Raw genomic sequence first — 16,880 nt, 5'->3', positions numbered from 1 at the left:
CTTTTTTGTGGGTCATGGGCTTGAACTCAGGGCCTGGGCACTCTCCCTGAGTTTCTTTTGCTCAAGGCTAGCTAGCACTCTAACACTTGAGCCACAGTACCACTTCTAGCTTTTTCTGTTTATGTGGTACTGAGAAATCAAACCCAGGGCTCCATGCATGCTAGGCAAGCACTCTACCACTAAGCCACATTCCCAGCCCCCAAATAATTTTGTTGTTGTTGTTGGTGGTGGTTATAGGGCTTGAACTCTGGGCCTGGGCGCTGTCCCTGAGCTCTTTTACTCAAAGCTAGTGTTCTAACACTTGAGCCACAGTACCACTTCCAGTTTTCTGGTGGTTTATTGGAGATAAGAATCTCTCAGAGTTTCCTGCCCGGCTGGCTTTGAACCTCCATCCTCAGATCTCAGCCTCCTGAGTAGCCAGGATTACAGGCGTGAGACACCAGTGCCTGGCCCAAATAACTCTTAAAGAGATCAGATTAACAATAAGTTATAGTCTGTTATTCTGTCATGTATTATTATTTTTTCCCTAAAAGTATATTTGTTTTAATTGAAATGACATTTTTTTGTCTGCTTGCTTGTTTATGTGGTACTGAGGAATTGAACCCAGAGCCTCATGCATGATAGGCAAGCATTCTGCCACTGAGCCACCTTCCCAGCCAGTATGTTTGTTTTAAAAGGATGCATGATTGCTCACACCTCTAGTTGTAGCTATACAGGAGACTAAGATCTGAAAATCATGGCTCAAAGCCAGCCTAGGCTCAGTCCATGAGACTCTTATCTTCAATTAATCAGCAAAAAGCTACAAGTAAAGCTGTGGCTCAAGTAAGTGGTAGATCACCAGCTTTTTATGAAAAAAACTAAAGGACAATGCCCAGGCCCTGAGTTCAAGCTAGTACCTGCACAAAACAAACAAAAAAAGGATGCACAACTCTTCCTATAACTTTTATATTTAGTGTTGAGTGTCAAATTTATGTGGCTGTTGAACTACTTACAAGGTGTTAACTTTTCCTAGATGTAAATTAGTAGCTTCCATTAACATCATTAATTTTTATGGTGGTTTTTTTCTTGTAACTGTAAATAGTTACCTCCCAGTGACTGATAGATTCTCAACACAGAAAGCATATAAGGAGATCTTGTATCCCAAGCTAAAATGTATGCATACATATATTTGAGAATGAATTTTCTGGTCCTAGCAGTAAATGCAATGATACTGCTCGCATTAGTGATGTTCATGGCGGAGACGCAGTAGTGATCTATGTGATGATCACTGTGCACTAAGCATGCACAGGCTCAGGAGTTCCAGAAGCGAGGGTGAAGGAGGCCTTCCTAAGCCAAGTCTAAGACCAGAGATTCAGCATACACCAAGGCTAAACCCAAACTCCAATGCATTGCTGCTATAACCACCCAGGTCATTCCCAGACCAGACTACCTCTCACAGCCCCCGGCTGGCCCTATCAGGGTATCTATCCATACAAGGATCTGTAGCTATAGTAGCATCTAGATGCTGTTCTAGCTCTGATCTTTGACATTTAAGTTCTTTCATGTTTTGCTTTCCCTAATAAACAAACAACTCCATCTTCACTGGTGTCAATCATTTCAAGGGTTTTGTGTGTGTGTGTGTGTGTGTGTGTGTGTGTGTGTGTGTGTGTGTGTGTGCGTGCGCGCGCGCACACACACTGGTCTTGAACTTAGGGCCTGGGTACTGTCCCTGAGATTTCTTTGCTCAAGGCCAGCACTCTACCAGTTAATCCTAAACCCCACTTCTGGCTTTTTTTGGGTACTTAATTGGAGATAAGAGTCTCACAGACTTTTGTGACTGGGCTGGCTTTGAACTGTAATCCTAAGATCTCAGCTTCATGAATAGCTAGGACTATAGGCATGAGCCATCAGCACCCAGCCATTTAAAGGTCTTATACTGCATCTACTTCAAGCATGATGCAACAGTTTAAAGACTGTGAATATGCTTGGGTGTATACGTTTTAGAAAGTTGAGAGACAAAAACCAAAACCAAAACCTCTTCTCTTTATGTTGGTATAACAGGACTTGAATTCAGGGCCTTGAATCCTTGCCTGGATTTTCTTATCACAATTGGCATTCTACCACTTGAGCCAGGCCTCCAGACCTACTTTTTGCTGGTTTATGTAAATGCCTTACATCCACAAAAAGTATCTAGATCTGAGGATGAAGACACAGATAGCCAGTGGGGCATCATGGTCCCGCCCATGACAACATCCTCTATAGGCTAGAACTTTTGGCAAACTAGTGAATTTAGCAGAAGGTATACGGTGCCCATTGTAGAGATGCAGACATCAAGGTGTCCAGGGAAGAAGTGAGTTCCTAGACATCAGCCTGCTTATAAAACTACCCAGGGAACATGTTGAAAATGCTGGCTTCTGTGCTACTCCAGGCCTAATGAAGAAGACCCTGAGGGCAAGGCTCTACAGTCACAAAGCCCTTCCCCTCCCTCCTACCCTGTGTGAAGTCTGAGAGAAGGGGGCTCTGTGGGCTCCAGTCCTTTCCCAGGCTGAGCTGGACTACTAGCCATGGCAATGTGCCCAGGCAGGCTGGGAGGAGCAGAGCACTGGAAAGGCCCAGGGACATGTGTCCTTGGTGGTGGAAGTCAATCAAGGCTGGACAGAGAGATGCATACCTCCTTTGAAAAAAAGAATTCGGATGTTTGGGTTTGAACCAAGATTGGACGGGTTCCATCTCTGGAACTCCTATCTACCCTACCACAGGGCATAGGATGGAGGAGAGGTTGCAGCCTGTGAGGTCAGGCCCAAGTTCAGTCCATGGCTTCATTCTGCCAGAACCCTGCTGTTAACAGGGCCTAGTGCAACTGAACTTAATGCCAGTTCTGACCCTCCCAAATAGAGATGGTGTCTTGTTTATAAAAATAAGGTTGGCAACAGGATGAGCTACTAAAAGAAACTCCTTTTGGGTACCAGACTCTGACAGCATCCTTAGGACAGTCTGGTTTGATAGAAGGAGCATCCTTTCCATGACCCAGCAGCCCAGATGACCCAGCTAGACAATTGGTAAGAGCACTGGCCTGTGGCAAGCCCTGTGCAGTGCGGGGAAGAGGAGGTGCTGACAGACAGCCCTGTCACACTGCTCCTGAGCCTCCTAGAGGGTGACATGAGGGGCTAAACTGCAAAGCCTGGTGAGCATGATTCAGAGGATCTCAGGGGTGCTTCACGGGGGCCCTGGTCAAGGAGTCTGTCTGTTATGGAAGCCCACTAGGGAAATAGGTCCAAATTTGGCTGAGATGGGGCTGGTATTTTGGGGCTTTACAGTCATTCTTTTTTTTCTTTGATTCCTGTGCTGAGGATAAAACTCATGGCCTTGTGTGGTGCTAGGCAAGTGCTCTGCTATTCAGCTATATATCCTTAGAAAGTTTTGTTTTGTTTTGTTTTTGGTCAGTTGTGGAGCTTGAACTCAGGGACTAGACACTGTCCCTGAGCTCTTTTTGCTCATGGCTAGAGCTCTACCACTTTGTGCCACAGCTGTACTTCTGGTTTTTTGAGTGGTTAATTGGAGATAAGAGTCTCATGGACTTTCCTGCCCAGCCTGGCTTTGAATCACAATCCTCAGTTCTCAGCCTCCTGTGTAGATAAGATTACTACAGGTGTGAGCCACCAGTGCCTAACTACTTTTCTAACTGTAGGAAACAGCGGGAACTTCCTATCCACCATAACTAATAGTCTATTTGTTTTTAAATTTCAATGCTAGTTGCCTAATGCATGAAATCATGAAAGAATGAAGTTAGGTTTTTGTTTTATTTATTTTTAAGACATAGCAACAATGAGGATGGTCTCTATAGTAATAAACTGGAGATTCTGAACAGGTGGCATTTCAAAGGCCGTGGCACAGCGAGGGCCACCCTTTCAAGATCAAAGTGTCAGCTTTGATATACAACAAAGGTGCCATGCTCGCTGGCACAGATCCCCCATCTTTGCAGCATAGGCATGCAGGCACCACAACTGCGTGACAGTGATTCAGAGCCAGGGTAATACAGAGAAAGACTGCAAATATTGATTGATATGGCACACACCGGGCTCCCTGGTCTGAAAGGGGAAGCTGAGCTGATTGGTCATGCTTTGGAAGAACCATGTCTCTGTGAGTTAGCTTTTTCATCTTCTATAGATGGGATCTTTCTGCAGTTACCAGAAACGACAGGAGAACACACTGCACAGGGAGAGGATCCAGTCTCTCCTGCAGCCCTGGGGCCAAGGCCTTTCTGATGCCTTTACTCTCAGTTTCCTGGAAGAGAAGTGGGAACCACCTCGCTTTGCTTCACTGGCACAAATCCTAGCTGGAAAGATGATACAAACCATGTGGTTTCTGCCTTTTTCTCCTCACTGAGCTTGTCTTTGTTTTTCTTTTTGGTTTTGTCTTTTGATTCTTCTATTTTGAGTCAAGGTCTCACTCTGTGGCCTTGAGATCCTCCTGCTCCACCCTCCCAAGTATGGTGATTACAGGCATGTATCCACACAGCCAGCATTGAGCTTGTTTACAGCAACTCCATGGAGCTGTTTTCAGAGAAAACGGAGCCACAGACCACTTGACAGTGTCCTGACAACCCCTAGACAATGGGTCAAAGCAGGGGCATTCCCTGAGCATGAGGACACTCTCCCTTGTCTGCCTGCACCATCCCATCCTTCCTCCAAGAAACACTGGAAAACCAGTGTTAAGAACTCCTGGGGTATATCATTCTGGCTGTCCCCAGGAACCCATCCTTCTCCCTCTGAGTGATCCTATGTGCTGGGTCCCAAGCTGGCACTCGGGAACAGAGTTGGGATGCACTGCTGCCTTGCTCTAAGATCCCATCCTTGAGGCATGGAGCCACAAAACTGAGGGACCCCCAGACCCCCTAGCAGTCCTGAGCCCACCTGCCATATGGACCTGTCTCACATGTGGGTGGCTGGCAGTGCTGATTGTTGAGTCAGCACTGGAGACTGGACCAATGCTAGTCTACAGGACAGTTAAAAACCACTGAGTAAGCCAGGCGCTGGTGGCTCAAGCCTGTAATCCTAGCTACTCAGGAGGCTGAGATCTGAGGATCGTGGTTCAAAGCTAGCCCGGGCAGGGAAGTCCATTAGACTCTCATCTCCAATAACCACTAGGAAAGTGGAAGTGGCACTGTGGCTCAAGCGGTAGAGCACTCACCTTGAGTTGAAGAGTGCAGGGACAGCACCCAGAGCTCAAGCCCACAACCAACCAAAATAAACAAACAAACAAACCACTGAGTGATGACATCATCCAGGGGAGCACACAGAGCAAGAGGGTGGAGCACAGAGCCCCAGAGAGCACAGATCTTCAAAGGAAGGAGGTGGAAGAGACCCACAGGAGGAAGTATTAGTTTTCTAGGGCTACTGTAAAAGACAATAGTGTAGTGGCTTAAAACAACATGTAAATTGGGTGATGGTGCTCAAGCCTGTAATCCAAGCTTCGCAGGAGGCTGAGATCTGAGGACCACAGTTTGAAGCCAGCCTGAAAAGAAAATTCCATGAGACTTTTATCTCTACTTAACCACTGAAAAGCCCAAAGTGGAGCTATGGCTCAGTGGGAAAGCACCAACCTTGAACAAAAAAGCTAAGGGACAGTGCCTAGGCCCTGACCAGCACAAACAAACCAACCCATCACATTTATGCTCTCACACATTGGAGTTCCCATATCTGCAGGAGCCTGAAAAAGTCTTTTGAGAGAAGCCAGGCACATTTGCTTCTCTGCCTTTTCTAATTTCCAGAAGGAACCCCCCTTCTTTCTTTGCCTTGTGCTGATCTCCGTGTTCAAGGCTAGCAGCATGGCATTCTTAGATCTCTTTCTCTCTGTCCCTCTGTCTCCATCATCATAACAACTTTTGTCTGACTCTGATCCTTCTGTGTCCCTCTTATAATGACCCTTGTGACCCCATCAGACCCACTTGGACAGTGCAGAACACACCCTATCTCAAGAGCTGGCCTCAATCACACCTGCAAAGCTACAAGAGAGTAGAGCTGGGGTAGGGGTAGGGCTGCAGTTTATCCTGTGTTCCTCACCCACAAGGCCTTGGGCCGCCTCTGGTCACAGGGAGCACAGCACAGAGGCTGGGGACAAGGGGCCAGAAGCTTCTACTCAGGTTCATTTGTTTCTCAAAGCCCCAAGCCCCTATGAAGATCATTTAGACATTTCTGGGCTGAACTAAGATCATGTGAAGCACTGGCATGCCAACAAGTGTCAGAACTCTTGGGAAAGCAAGGATCCGGTGAAGGAAAGACAGTACAAGAGGAGGCCATTCAGTGCTGCAGTCTGAGTCTACTGCACTAACTTGGCTTAACTTAATTAAGCCAGCCTGCCCTTCTCACTTTCCTCATCTATCTGTAGCACAGCAATCACTCCCCCACTCACCCCTGGATGACATGCTAACACACTGGAGTGGGAATTCATAGGACACTCTGTTTGCAAGGGGTCACTCACAAAATATCTACTCTAAGATTAGGACTCATGGTGGGAAAAAAGAAAGTGGCGGCCACCTGCTTCTGAGGCCCCCATGGAGTCATGGTGACTGCTTTATTTTTCCATACAGATGTTCCCTTCCAGACTGTACTTATCCTAAACAAGACAACTAAAACAGTATGTGGAGCTGTTGCCAGGGCAACCTGACAAAGGACTTTGCCCTCAGCTACTGCATATGTAATTTGTCAAAAGCAGCAGGCATCCAAGAAGAGAAGCGAGAAAGGAGAGGGGAGAGAAAGGCAGAGTTTCTACTCTGGAAAGAAAAGTTACTATGAATCTCTTTTCTGATTAAACCAACTTCTGTAGAATAGTAAAGAAGTTCTAGCTGGGTACAGTGGCTCATGTTTGTACTCCTAGCTACTTAGGAGGCTAAAATCCTGAGGATTAAGATTTGAAGCCAGCCTGGGAAGACAAATCTATCCATGGGACTCTTTATCTCTAACTAACCAACAAAAGCTAGAAGTGGTGATATGGCTCAAGTGACAGCACCCAGTCATAAGCAAAAAAGCAAGAATCTGAGGCTCTGAGTTCAAGCCCCAGTATTGACATGCGCACACATGCGCACACATGCACACACACACACACACACACACACACACACACACACACACACACACACACACACACACACACACACACACACACACAGAAGCCCTGATGGGTACAGTTTAGCAATACTATGCTGGGAAAGTGAGCAGAGGGAGGCTCCAACTTTTCTCCTGTGTTCTTCACAGATAGAGACTTCACCAAAGGCTTGTAAACAGTCTAAATCTTAGCTTCTTGGAACACTTGGAGCTTAAAATGTGCCTTAAAGCAAAGAAGCAGGGGAGAAGAAAAAAAAGTGAAAGATAGCAGTCAGAACATTTGAGAATATATAAATTCATACGTGGCTCTTCTCCTATAAATGCTCACATCTCGCGATAGCAGACACTTGTGCTCAGATCAATGACAGAGGTTGGAGGAGCCACAGTCAAGTTCAACCTGACTGTGGTATGAGCAAAAAGATAACCTGACAATAGCTGTCCAGCTAGGGAAGAGAACTAAGCCAGCAGCTAGCCTTTGTCCTTTGTCCATGGATATCAGTTTCCTACATCTGTGAAAGATGTGTGTGTGTGTGTGTGTGTGTGTGTGTGTGTGTGTGTGTGTGTGTGTGTGTGTGTGTGTGTGTATTTGAGCTACAGCTCTACTTCTGGAGGTTAATTGGGTAGTTAATTGGAGATAGGAGTCTCATAACTTTCCTGCCTGGGCTGGCTTTGAACTGTAATCCTCAGATCTCAGCCTCCTGAGTAGCTAGGATTAAAGGCTTGAGTCACCAGTGCCTAGTATTTTACCAGGATTATTATAGGATGTTTCATGGGGCCCTGAGTTATGAGGGCCCTGGACAACTTCTGCCCTCCAAGGAATACTGTGGGTATGGGTATGGGTGTACATGTACGTGAAAGCACACTACTACTGGAGCTGGCTTTGAACCATAATCCTCAGATCTCAGTCTTGAGTAGCTAGGATTATAGGCATGACCTATCAGTGGGAATGCTTGTGTTAATCTACTTCCCCCCCCTCACTTTCCCCAACCCCCCCCTCACATTGGTCATGGAGCTTGAATTTAGGGCTAGGAACCATCCCTGAAGCTTTTTGCTCAAGGCTAGTGCTCTACCACTTTGAGCCACTGCGTTACTTCTGGTTTTCTTGGAGATCAGAGTCTCCCAGATTTTCCTGCTTGGGCTGGCTTTGAACCACGATCCTCAATAAACTACTTTTATACTTCACAAAATGCCATTTAAAATTATTTAAGGGAACAATCTATTGGGAGAGAAAGGTTGACTGTCATCAGTCTACAATCAGCATACTAGTGTCAACATTGTACTGCCTCAGGAAGATGCTAAGACTGCTGAATTACATGATTTTTTTCCTTTCATTTTGGTTTGTGTTTTTTGGAACCATGGTCTCTCTGACTAGGCTGGTCTTATTTTTTTTGGGTTCATAGTGGGGCTTGAACTCGGCTTGAGCACTGTCCCTGTGCTCTTCAGCTTAAGGCGAGCACTCTACCACTTGAGGCACAGCACCACTTCCAGTTTTCTAGTGGTTTATTGGAGATAAGAGTCTGCCCGGGCTGGCTTTGAACCTGGATCCTCAGATCTCAGCCTCCTGAGTAGCTAGGATTACAGGCGTGAGCCACCAGTGTCTGGCTTAGGCTGGTCTTAAACTCATCATCTTCCTCCCCACCTTCTGAGTGCAGGATTATATGTGCCATTATACCTGGCAACTATATGCTTTAGAATACTGGATTTTATTTTTGAAGCATTTTATTATGTATGTAGAAATTATATGACATGGCCAGGTGTGGTGGTTCACATCTGTAATCAGCTACTACTGAGGAGGTAGAAACTTGGAGAATCAAGGTTCCAGGATAACCCAGGAAAAAGCAAGATCCAATCTCAACCCATAAGCCAGGCATAGTGATACCCAACAGTCTGAGACTATGAAAAATAACTAAAGCTGGGAGTGTGGTTAAATGGTAGAGTACCTACCTACCAAGTGAGAAGCCAAGTTCAAAGCTCAGATTCAACAAAAAAAAAATTCTCACTCCTCTTCCCCTTTCCTCTTCTTCCTCCTTCCTTTCTTCCCTCCCTCTTTCTCTCTAAGATATTTTATTTAAATTTAAAAACATCAATGCTCCTTTGCTCATACTAAGAGGGACACCAGGACAAGCAGTGTGTCATGGTTAAGGTCAGAAACCTCAAGTGAGAATGACACATCACAATGCTGACTCAGACCTCCCATTCCCATCCTACCCAGGTTCTGGCTGGGAGACCAAGGGCCCCAGAGCTGCTCCTTACCGAGTTGGTACCCAGTATCTGCAGGTTGGGCTTCTCTGACTCCAGCAGCTTGGCCACCATCTTGAGGAAGCTCTCCACGAAAAGGTTGATGCTCTGGCAGTGGCAGGCCATAAGCAGCTGGTCCAGTGCCTCCATGGCGATGCACACATACCTGGGAAGGGCAGCAGGGGGCAACTGGGTGTCAGCATGGTGACCTTGTGGGCAGCATCAAGGAAGAAGATTGTCATGGGCTGCCACAATTTCTAGGTTGTAAGTCCAACAAGTGACCACTCCACTAGAACTGATCATCAGTAAGACTTAAAGCTGTAGGGGGGTTTTGCAAATATGCAGTGGCCTGAAGCTCTCAGGCCAGGGTCATGTGCAGCATAGAAAATGAAGCGGAGTCCATGCCAGGTGCCATTGGCTCACACCTATTATCTTAGCTTCTCAAGAGGCTGAGATATTAGGATCATAATTGGAAGCCAACCTGGACAGAAAAATTTGTAAGACTTTTATTTCCAATTAACCACCAAAAAGCCAGACATAGAGCTGTGGCTGAAGTGGTAAGTGCCAGGCTTCAGCAATAAAAGCTAAGCGAGAACTTGAGGCCCCCAATACTGGCACAAGGGGCGGGGGGTGGGGTGGAAGGGAAGAAGGGAGAGTTCAGAGATTTCATCTTCATGGCTTGATCCTAATCATATTCATCTTTAAACATTAGTCAGACATTTAAAATGAACAAGAATTAGACTTGCTAATGTCTTTTTAAAAATAACCAAAGTTTAAGTAAATAAAAAGACAGCTCTGAAAGCATGACTACAGGATCATTTCTGGAACCATTAGGTGGCCCTCATTAAGCCCCACAGTATGTCCTAAGCATCTGTTTAATTCAGATTGAAGTAAGGAGGCCAGGTCTGGCCAGCACCATATTGACCACATGGTGGATGGTAGGGTCTGGCATCTTGTCTTCATGATGGGAGAAGGTAACCCCCTCTGCCCCCCATCACCTGCCTCCCAGGTGGGCGTGCCTGGTTACTGAGTCTGTCAGTCCAGTGCCCGGGACTGGGAATTTCCTGAGGATCTGCCCCCTGTGCTGACCTATTTTGGTCCGGACCAGCCTAGCCGCCAGGACTCCATGCCACGTGTGTCTCTGTGATCAGGTGCTGTGTCCTGTCTCCTGGCTCATCTCCAGTTATCATGGCATTGCAATTCAGCTCTCCATTGGAGATGAACTGGCTTGTTGGTATTGTTTTTGTTATCTCTTTCCTCTTTAGCATGTTTCCTAGCTGTGTTATGTGTATTTGCATGCTGCAGGCCTTTGTAACAACTGGTGGCCTGCAGTCTGTTAAATGTATAATAAAGACTCCAATATTCTATATTTTAAAATTTGGCTTATGGGCTGATTTACCTTACAACAAGATAATGTACTCAGACTGCCTTAGACAATGACAGCTTTGCAAGTCTAAACATGTAAGGTAATAGAGGTCAAAAAGATATCAGACACCAAACAACCACGTTAAAAAACAAACAAAAAACAAAACAAAAACAACCTCTTGAGCTGGGGCATACATGTAGCAGACTCCTAGCCTACTATACATGACAGCCTGTATGTTTCAGCACCAAAAAAAGAAAGGAAAGGAAATTTTAAAAAGCTGCTGTGATTTGAATTTTTCTTCCTACTTCCATGACCTTCCAGAGCCCCACCCTTCAGAGGCCACCACCATCACTGCCAGGAAACCTGCAGACCAGGCATCTGGCATGTCGCAGGTGCACTGTGCCAGCCAGGTAAGCAGAGCCTGAGGCCTGCATTTGGAGAAACAGGCTGGCCTGGATCCTTGTCAGAGAGGTCAGACTTTCCCTGCAGAGAAACCTGGACACGTCCAATCAACCACATCAGGCAGGAAATGAGGGCAGGTTGAGTGACATTCTCTTTGCTTCTAGATCATCCTGAGTATCTTTCTGTGTGAAGGAATCTGACAGTATCTCACTATTATTTTACAGAGTGTAAGTACTGGAAGTAAAGGAAGGGGTGGGGTAGCTGGGGCTAGGTAAAAGAAGAAGCTAGAACGCTTCCCCCATCCCAGAGCCTAGATTGCTATTTTTCCTGTTCCTGTAAAGAAAAAAAATCTAGAATATCCTGATAAACAAAAAACATCCTTTGCTAGGAACAAAAAGAATTGGATACTGACCAGGACTGGAAATTTTTTTTTTTTTGTTGGAAAATGAAAACTATAGTGGAAGTGAAACTGAAGTGTAAAGAAACTGTAAAACTAAGCCAGGCGTGGTGGTACATGCTTGTGATCCCAGCATTTTGGGAGGCTGATGGAGGAGGATCAAGAGTGCAGGGCTGGCCTATACAGCCTCAAAAATCAAAAGTCAGGGGGCTGGGAAGGTGGCTCAGTGGTAGAGCGCTTGCCTTGCAAGCCTGAGGCCCTGGGTTCGATTCCTCAGCACCATATAAGCAAAAAGAAAAAAGCCGGAAGTGGTGCTGTGGCTCAAGTGGTAGAGTGCTAACCTTGAACTGAAGAGCTGAGGGACAGCGCCCAGACCCAGAGTTCAGGCCCCATAACTGGAACCCCCCTCCCAAAAAAAATCAAAAGTCGGGGAGAGGGGCAGCAGGGAAGAGAGGGGTTGTAAGAGAATGAGAGACAGGGAAAGAGAGAGGTGTAAAGTCTAATTCTTTGAACATACTGAAGTAAGGAGGCCAGGTCTGGCCGGTGCCATATTGGCCACATAGTGGATGGTAGGGTCTGGCATCTTGTCTTCATGCTGGGGGAGGGAACCCTTCCTCCTTCCCCACCCCACCCCATCACCTGCCTCCCAGGTAATGGGTGTGCCCGGACCCCTGGAGGTAAGGGCAGGCACTTGGCTGATAGGTTACTGAGTCTGTCAGTCCAATGCACAGGACTGGGAATTTCCTGAGGATCTGCCCCCTGTGCCGACCTATTTAAACCCGGACCAGCCTAGTCATCAGGACTCCATGCCACGTGTGTTTCTGTGATCACGTGCTGTTTCCTGTCTCCAAGCTCATCTCCAGTCATCATGGAGTCCCAATTCAGCTCTCCATTGAAGAAGCTGAATTGGCTTGTTGGTATTGTTTTTGTTATCTCTTTCCTCTTTAGCATGTTTCCTAGCTGTGTTGTATGTATTTGCATGCTGCAGGCCTTTGTAACAACTGGCGGCCTGCAGCCCATTAACTGTATAATAAAGACTCCAATATTATATATTTTAAAATGTGGCTTCTGGGATGATTCACCTTACAACAGTACTACTACCACTTAGCTCTCCATCTCTGACCCCAGTAACTTAAACTTTTCAAAGAATCTTGGGAAACTGGAAGCCAATGGGACTCAGGTCCTAGCCCAATGCTCTCCATGTTTGTCCCTCCACAGTGTGTCCCAGCTATGCTCTCAGAAGGAACAGAGCATGGGGTCCTCAGGGCCACACCCACTCCACAGAACCATGGTGAAAAGGTAACCATCAGAGATCTGACCTGGGGCTTGTGTCCTAGAAGGGGTACAAAGGAGTGACAGGTGTGGGCATCCAATTAGCTGGGAACCTGGAGCAGAATGGGTTAAAAAGGAGCTGGGCCATGGAGGGAGTAAGAGTAGGTACAGACCACAGATAGTCCTAGGGGTTCCAGAAGTGCATCCCAGCAGGTAAGGAGGAAGAACCAAAGGATGAAGAGTAGCCTGGGACTCCCAGGCAGCAAAGGGGCTACGGGGAGGTTATAGAGCAATGTCAGGCTCTAGGATTGAGGTAGTAGGTGAGTTACCACCATTAAGGATAATGCCTAGGGGTCTTGGCACTTAGGAGAAAGGCCAGAAGTTGCCTTGTCCAGAGTCCCAGAGAAGGCTGGCTCTGCTCTGATGCCTCATGCTCAGTCAGAAGCAGCCTGTGAAACCAGGGAAGATGGGATGCCTCCTAGGGAGGAGTGAGTGGGGTGAGCAGGCTGGGAAGCACACTCAGATGGAGAGGAAAAGCAGATCCAGGCTTAAGGGCTGGGAGAAGCAGACAGGAAGAAGAGGCAGCTTCAGGAGGAACCGGTCATCACCCAAGAATTACTCCAAGGCCTTGACAAAGCACCTCTCATTCTGGGCAGTGTGTTTGTATTTGGTGAGCCTGCTCTTGGAATCTTCTGGGGTTGGGGTGCTCAGAAGCAGAAAGCAGGGGTTGGCCTCTGTTATGGAAGGGGGGTTATGGCTCCCCTCCTGGCAGAAGCCCACAGAGTGCTATCTAGAGTCAGCTGCCCTTCCCCTAGCCTCAGCTCCTTCTTGAGAATGTGCTTTTTTGAGGACATTCTTCTCAGCTGGGTGACCACAGGCACCGTATCAGACCATCTAACATGGGATCCTGCATACCACAGCCAATGTTCAGTGTCCACTGCAGACTGACTCAAGTCTTGCTCCGCACTGCTGACCCCTCTCCCCTGAATCCCAGCTTCCAGGGGATGCTCCCACTGTTGGGCTGAGTTGGAAAATAAATGTACAGAGAAAGGTAAGAAACAGAAGGAATGCTTGCCTTTTGCTGCTCTGGATATCACTACCCAGCATATTTTGTGACCTTGAACACCCCCTGGAGATACCCTGCTCCCTCCCTCTGCCCACTTCTGACTATCCCTCTGATGTCAAACATCCATGAGCCAGGAGTCCCAAACAGCTGGGACAGGGTGATGACACAGGAAGGCAGTGGTCAAAGATGATGGTTCTGCCACAAGAACCCATCCATATCTTAGCCCATACTCTTAGGACTACATCATAGAGACCCTCACAGACCATCACAGGGAGCCTTGGCCCTTCCCACTGTCTGCATGTGACCATTCTGCTCTTCTAAAACTGCCATTAGTGATGAGGAAGATGAAAATGTGTGTAGTATTGGATGGGGAGATTCAAGAGGGAGAAGAATACATTCTAACACATTTTTCCCCCTCTCCAAACATTTATGATTAAAGTCCTCTGTCAGGCCTTCAGGCTTTAAATACCTAGAAGCGGCAAAGGCTATTTTTAACAGGACAATGCCAATTTTGAATTGCAATTCTAAGGGCAGTGGGAAGGATTCTAAAATGGCTCTGCTGGCTGCCAGGCATTTCTACCAAGAGACCCATCACTGCAGAGAGGGTGGGTAAAATTAGCATTAAGTGTTTCATGCTATAGCTGGTACGTCATTTTTAGGTTCAGGTTAGGATAATGCCATTTTTACTTGCTTGACTATTCTTTACAATATGCCTTTATATAATCTGAATGCAGTATATTCAGGCTTGTCCTATTGAGTGTGTAACCTAATTTTATTACATAAAATGATTGTAGAAACATAATAACTTGCATTCTGTTTTTACACTAAGGGTAGCCTGATTTCAGATTTTCTGGAACTGGAGGTATAGCTTAGTGATACTATATGTGCTTAATTAGTATGTACAAGGCACTGGGTTGGATCTAGCACCAAAACCAAACAAACAAAAAGACTTGCTGGTAGGCCCTGGGCTTTCTGGATCTCAGCACCTTGTCAGCCAGATCCAGACCAGGTTCTACAACAGGTGTGGCATGTGTGGTAGGCACAGCTGGGGCAGGAGCAGGCTATGGAAGACTCTAGAAGTCAAGATGAGGAATGTGGAGTTTGTTCTAAAGGGACCAGGAGGGTATAGTTTCAAGTCTGTGTGTTTAAGATATTAACCTGGAAAGACCATACAGGAAATATGGGAAGCAGGGAGACAGTTCCCAAGGTCACTGTCATCATCTGAACTAAAAGAGAATAAGAGTCTGGGGTTGGGAGTGTAGCTCAATAGTAAAGACTTGTCTAACATGTGAGCCCTTGGGTTCCACCCCAAGGGACAATAGCTCTGCAAAACCAATCAACTAACAAACAAAATTATATAATCTGAACCAAGAAAAGGGCAGAAACGGAAGAAAAGAGGAGAATGATATAAGCTAAATTTTGTTTTGTTTTGGCAGTAGTGGGGTTTGAACTCTGGGCCTGGTGCTGTCCCTCAGCTCTTCAGCTCAAGGCAAGCGCTCTACCATTTGAGCCACAGTACCACTTCCAGTATTCTGGTGGTTAATTGGAGATAAGAGTCTCACAGACTTTCCTGCCTAAGCTGACTTTGAACTGTGATCCTCAGATCTCAGCCTCCAGAGCAGCTAGGATTACAGGCGTGAGTTACCTGCGCCTGGCTAAGCTAAGCATCTTTAAACACTTTTTATTTGTAGATGGCATTTTCCCAAATTTTATTTATCTATTTAACTTACTGAACTCTTCTTTTGTTGGACACTTGAATTATTGCTACTTTTTCATTGTTATTTTAAAAACTCCATAATGAACAGCTCTGTAGATAAAGCTAGACTGTACTTAAGGTTGAATAGAATAGACAAACAGAAAATATCAGGATATAGACAAATAGAAAAAGGAATTACTGGGCCAGAGGGCCTAAATTGTTTTCAAGTTCTTTTTTTCTTTTTCTTTTTCTTTTGGTCAGGCACGGGGCTTGAACTCTGGTGGGTAATTGGAGATAAGAGTCTCATGGAGGGGCTGGGAAGGTGGCTCAGTAGTAGAGTGCTTGCCTTGCATGCATGATGCCCTGGGTTCGATTTCTCAGCACCACATAAGCAGAAAAAAAAAAAACAAAAATGGCCCAGAGTTCAAGCCCTATGACTGACAAAAAAAAAAAAAAAAGTGTGGACTTTCATCAGGCGCCGGTGTCTCATGCCTGTAATCCTAGCTACTTAGGAGGCTGAGATCTGAGGATCACAGTTCAAAGCTAGCCTGGACAGAAAGGTCCGTGAGACTCTTATCTCCAATAAACCACTAGAAAACTGGAAGCGGTGCTGTGGCTCAAGCGGTAGAGCGCTCGCCTTGAGCTGAAGAGCACAGGGGTAGCACCCAAGCCCAGAGTTCAAGCCCATGACCGACCAAAAAAAAAAGTCTCGTGGAATTTCCTGCCCAAGTTGGCTTTGAACTGTGATCCTCAGACCTCAGCTTCCTGAGTAGCTAGGATTACAGGCATAAGCCACCAGTGCCCAGATGGTTTTCAAGTTCATAGTACACATTTCAGAATTACTTTCTGGAAATTTCCTTTCCAGGGAAGTAGGAAAATCCTTTATATTGCCATTTCCTGGTTAAACCTGGAATATTTATTTATTAACTTGATAGGATGACATCCTGCATTTCAGTGCTCATCTTTGATGATTAGTTTGTTGAATATTATCCCTTTTCATTCTAGCTCCCATCTGTTCATGCCTTTTTTGGGTCCTGTGCCTCAAACTCTTTAGTATTTCAATCTTGCCACTCTACCCTCAAACTATTTATTACCTGCTACTCATGTATAAGTTTGAATTATTTACGTGTATGTATATGTGTATGTGTATCTTGGTAGTAAGACTTAAACTCTAAGCCTTACACTATCACTCATTTTTTTTTGCTCACAGTTGGTGCTCTAATACCGAACCATGCCTTCAGTTTTTTGCTGGCGAACTGGACCTAAAAGTCTCATAGATTTATCTGCCTGGGCTGGTTTTGAATCTTGATTCTCAGGTTTCAGCCTTCTGAGTAAGTAGAATTATAGGTGTGAGTCTTGTT

At 46.0% G+C, this 16,880-nt stretch overlaps 1 protein-coding gene across 1 annotated transcript in view; it reads right to left on the bottom strand.

Annotated features, from left to right (window-relative positions):
* The window catches only part of Efr3b (EFR3 homolog B), an 84,550-nt gene that overhangs the window by 27,879 nt on the left and 39,791 nt on the right, over nucleotides 1–16,880 (bottom strand). The window contains exon 4 of the mRNA XM_070025148.1: nucleotides 9,336–9,486. Within this exon, the coding sequence (XP_069881249.1) occupies nucleotides 9,336–9,486 (151 nt within the window). The remainder of the gene's footprint in view (nucleotides 1–9,335; nucleotides 9,487–16,880) is intronic.

Source organism: Dipodomys merriami, unplaced genomic scaffold, assembly GCF_024711535.1.
Source record: "Dipodomys merriami isolate MVZ:Mamm:240054 unplaced genomic scaffold, mDipMer1.0.p SCAF_17, whole genome shotgun sequence".
NCBI classification, from domain to species: domain Eukaryota; kingdom Metazoa; phylum Chordata; class Mammalia; order Rodentia; family Heteromyidae; genus Dipodomys; species Dipodomys merriami.
This window is presented reverse-complemented; position numbering and strand designations above follow the sequence as displayed.